This window comes from Sander lucioperca, chromosome 8 (assembly GCF_008315115.2).
Source record: "Sander lucioperca isolate FBNREF2018 chromosome 8, SLUC_FBN_1.2, whole genome shotgun sequence".
NCBI classification, from domain to species: domain Eukaryota; kingdom Metazoa; phylum Chordata; class Actinopteri; order Perciformes; family Percidae; genus Sander; species Sander lucioperca.
In genome coordinates, this window is record NC_050180.1 from 26251863 (window position 1) to 26254645 (window position 2783).

Consider the following 2783-nt stretch of genomic DNA (forward strand, 5'->3'; position numbering starts at 1 on the left):
CAGTAGCTCTACACAGGACACTGATTGGCTGGGCCTCGGTGGCTCCAACCATAGAATGAAAATATAATGGACGTAGCATCAGTGACATCACCTGTTGGTATGTGGACTGCCGTAATGACATCTTGATATTTTGTAGCCAGAAGTGAGCATATTTACAGAAGAGGCAGAGACTGGGGAGAATGACGCAGCTTTGCCACCATCGTGTATGGTTTCCATGGGGCTGCACTAAGAAAATCGGAAGAGAGGGAACGTAGGTTTAACCAGTTGACACGAGTCATCAGGTAGACTTTTGCCGGCGGGTAAACATGGACCTCTGGGCCGATTGGTGGGATAGCTATGGAAAAAGTACACACTGAGATACTCTGGTAAGAGCAAATAACGATCAACCATGTGTCCAGCTAATTTAAATAGCTCACGTTACTGTATTGTGTGAACACTTAACTTCATTTAATATTGTATGTGGTGTTTTCTTTTGTGGGATGGTAATGTTTCACCAAAACAAGTTCCTTCCTGATAGTATTTTGCAGAGCCACCGTCACATCCATAATGTTTTTTTCTCCCATCCCAGAATGCATCTGTGGTGTAGGCAGACCTTACTCCACAGGGCTGTGGAGATAGAGCTGGCAATGTCAGACTACTGTTTTAATAAGTTAAAACGTAATCTCTAGGACAATAATAGGACAAAGGAAAGGAAACAAGGGTAGAGAGTTACAAAGGAGAGATTGGATAGAGAGACAGTGAGGAAGGCAGGGTTACAGAGCGAGTGATGAAGATGATGGTGGGATGTGCAGAGTGAGGGAGGAGGAGCATCAGAGTCCAACAGGGACTGAGAGGGAGGAGGGGATGAAGAGAATGTGAGAGAGATAATTCAGTTACATGACTCAGGTTAGTTCAGAAAGCTGCCAGAGCTGCAGATCTCTGCAGATGGAGGTTGAGGACAGAGCCCAGCTCTGCTTTCCACAGTTCCCAAACACCTCCTGCAGGAAGCCCTTGTTTCCTTGGCCCCAAACAGTTAATACTGTGTTCTACTCCATCTCTCTGATCACTGTGTCTCTCAACCTGCTCATCATCATCTCTATCTCCCACTTCAGGCAGATATTACCTTCTTTGCTTCTCTCTACAGGAATTGTAACTTAAAAATGTGAACAGCTGCTGTACATTTAGAAGAATTGTCTTTGAGCTAGAACTGAATAATGTTGCTCCAAATGTCTGACTTTGATACCAGAGACTGTTGTTCATGTCCTCTCTCTTACCAATATTAAGCATTGCTTTCTGTCCACCGTGACCTCAACCAAGTAATTTTAACTGTCTACACTTAAACATATGGTAACTACTGATAATAAATAATAAATATTCAAGCTCATATACATTTTCAAGTTATTATTTTGAATACTGCTTTTGGTTATTTTGTCATTCATGTTGGTGTAATGGTGCTTTTCTCTTTTCCTCCAGGCAGCTCCACACACCCACCAACATCCTCCTCCTCTCTCTGGCTGTCTCAGACTTTCTAGTGGGCCTCGTGCTGATGCCGGGAGAAATCTTCAGAAACACATCCTGCTGGTTTCTTGGTGACCCTGTGTGTACTCTGTATAATTATGTTACAGTCATCATTCTCTCAGCCTCAGTAGTTGACATGGTGCTCATATCAGTTGACCGTTATGTGGCTATTTGTGACCCTCTGCATTACACCACCAGAATCACTGTGGACAGAGTTAAACTCTGTGTTTGTCTGTGTTGGCTCTATTCTGTTTCCTACAGCTTTCTCTATGTGAAGGATCTCCTGACTCAACCAGGGAGGTATAATTCCTGCTACGGAGAATGTTTGTTAGTCATTGACAATATCTCAGTGACTATTGATCTTGTTTTATCCTTTCTTGTTCCAGTTACTGTCATCATAGCTCTGTATCTGAGAATATTTGCAGTGGCTGTGTCTCAGGCTCGTGCCATGCGCTCTCACATTACAGCTGTCACACTCCAGCTTTCAGTGACTCCAAAGGCAAAGAAATCAGAGCTGAAAGCAGCCAGGAATCTTGGTGTTCTTATAGTTGTGTTTCTAATGTGTTTCTGCCCATATTACTCTGTCTCTCTTGCAGGTGACAGCTTGGTCAGTGCTTCATCTGTATCCTATGTTATCTTTGTGTTCTATTGTAACTCTTGTCTAAATCCTGTGATCTATGCCTTGTTTTACCCCTGGTTTAGAAAATCAGTTAAACTCATTATTACTCTTCAGATCCTGCAGCCTGGCTCCTCTGAGACCAACATGCTGTAGAGAGACTGTAGAGGGACTCTGTCTAAGGATAAATGAATGAATATGTTCCTGCTGTTCAGTGAGTGAATTATCAAATACAGAAAGTGAAGATATGCTTTCCTGTCTTTAAGTCTAAATTGTGTATGATCAACAAATGAAAGGCCTGTCCTTCAGCTTTATCTTGTTGTGTATTGTGTTTCTCTGATGCTGCTGCATTTAAAGAAAGAGTCATAAGCACCATATACTGTTTCTAGTAATCACCCAGTTTAATGTAAGCTTTAAATTCACACATGAATGACACTTATGCAGTCTTTTTTTCCTAGGGAACCTTTCATGTGTATGTATGTTTCCAGTATAGAAAAAAATCCCCTGTTGTGTTTCAGATCAAACTGTCGGTATAAAAACATCATGTTCCCTTTGAGCTTAGGAAGAAAAGTTGTTCTAATCATTTCAGTCCAGTGTCATTCATATTTGATCCCTGGATAACATTAATTGATGATCTATGCCTTGTTTTACTGCTTTAACTCATCGCTGA

General features: G+C 41.7%; 1 protein-coding gene across 1 annotated transcript; it reads left to right on the forward strand.

The window, feature by feature from the left end:
* The first annotated feature begins 924 nt into the window (after positions 1-924).
* LOC116062642 (trace amine-associated receptor 13c-like) lies at positions 925-2434 on the forward strand. The gene is made up of 2 exons (XM_031317343.1): positions 925-1091; positions 1453-2434. Exons 1-2 carry the CDS (start codon positions 925-927, stop codon positions 2267-2269), a joined length of 984 nt encoding a protein of 327 aa, XP_031173203.1. The 3' UTR covers positions 2270-2434.
* The last annotated feature ends 349 nt before the right edge of the window (positions 2435-2783 follow it).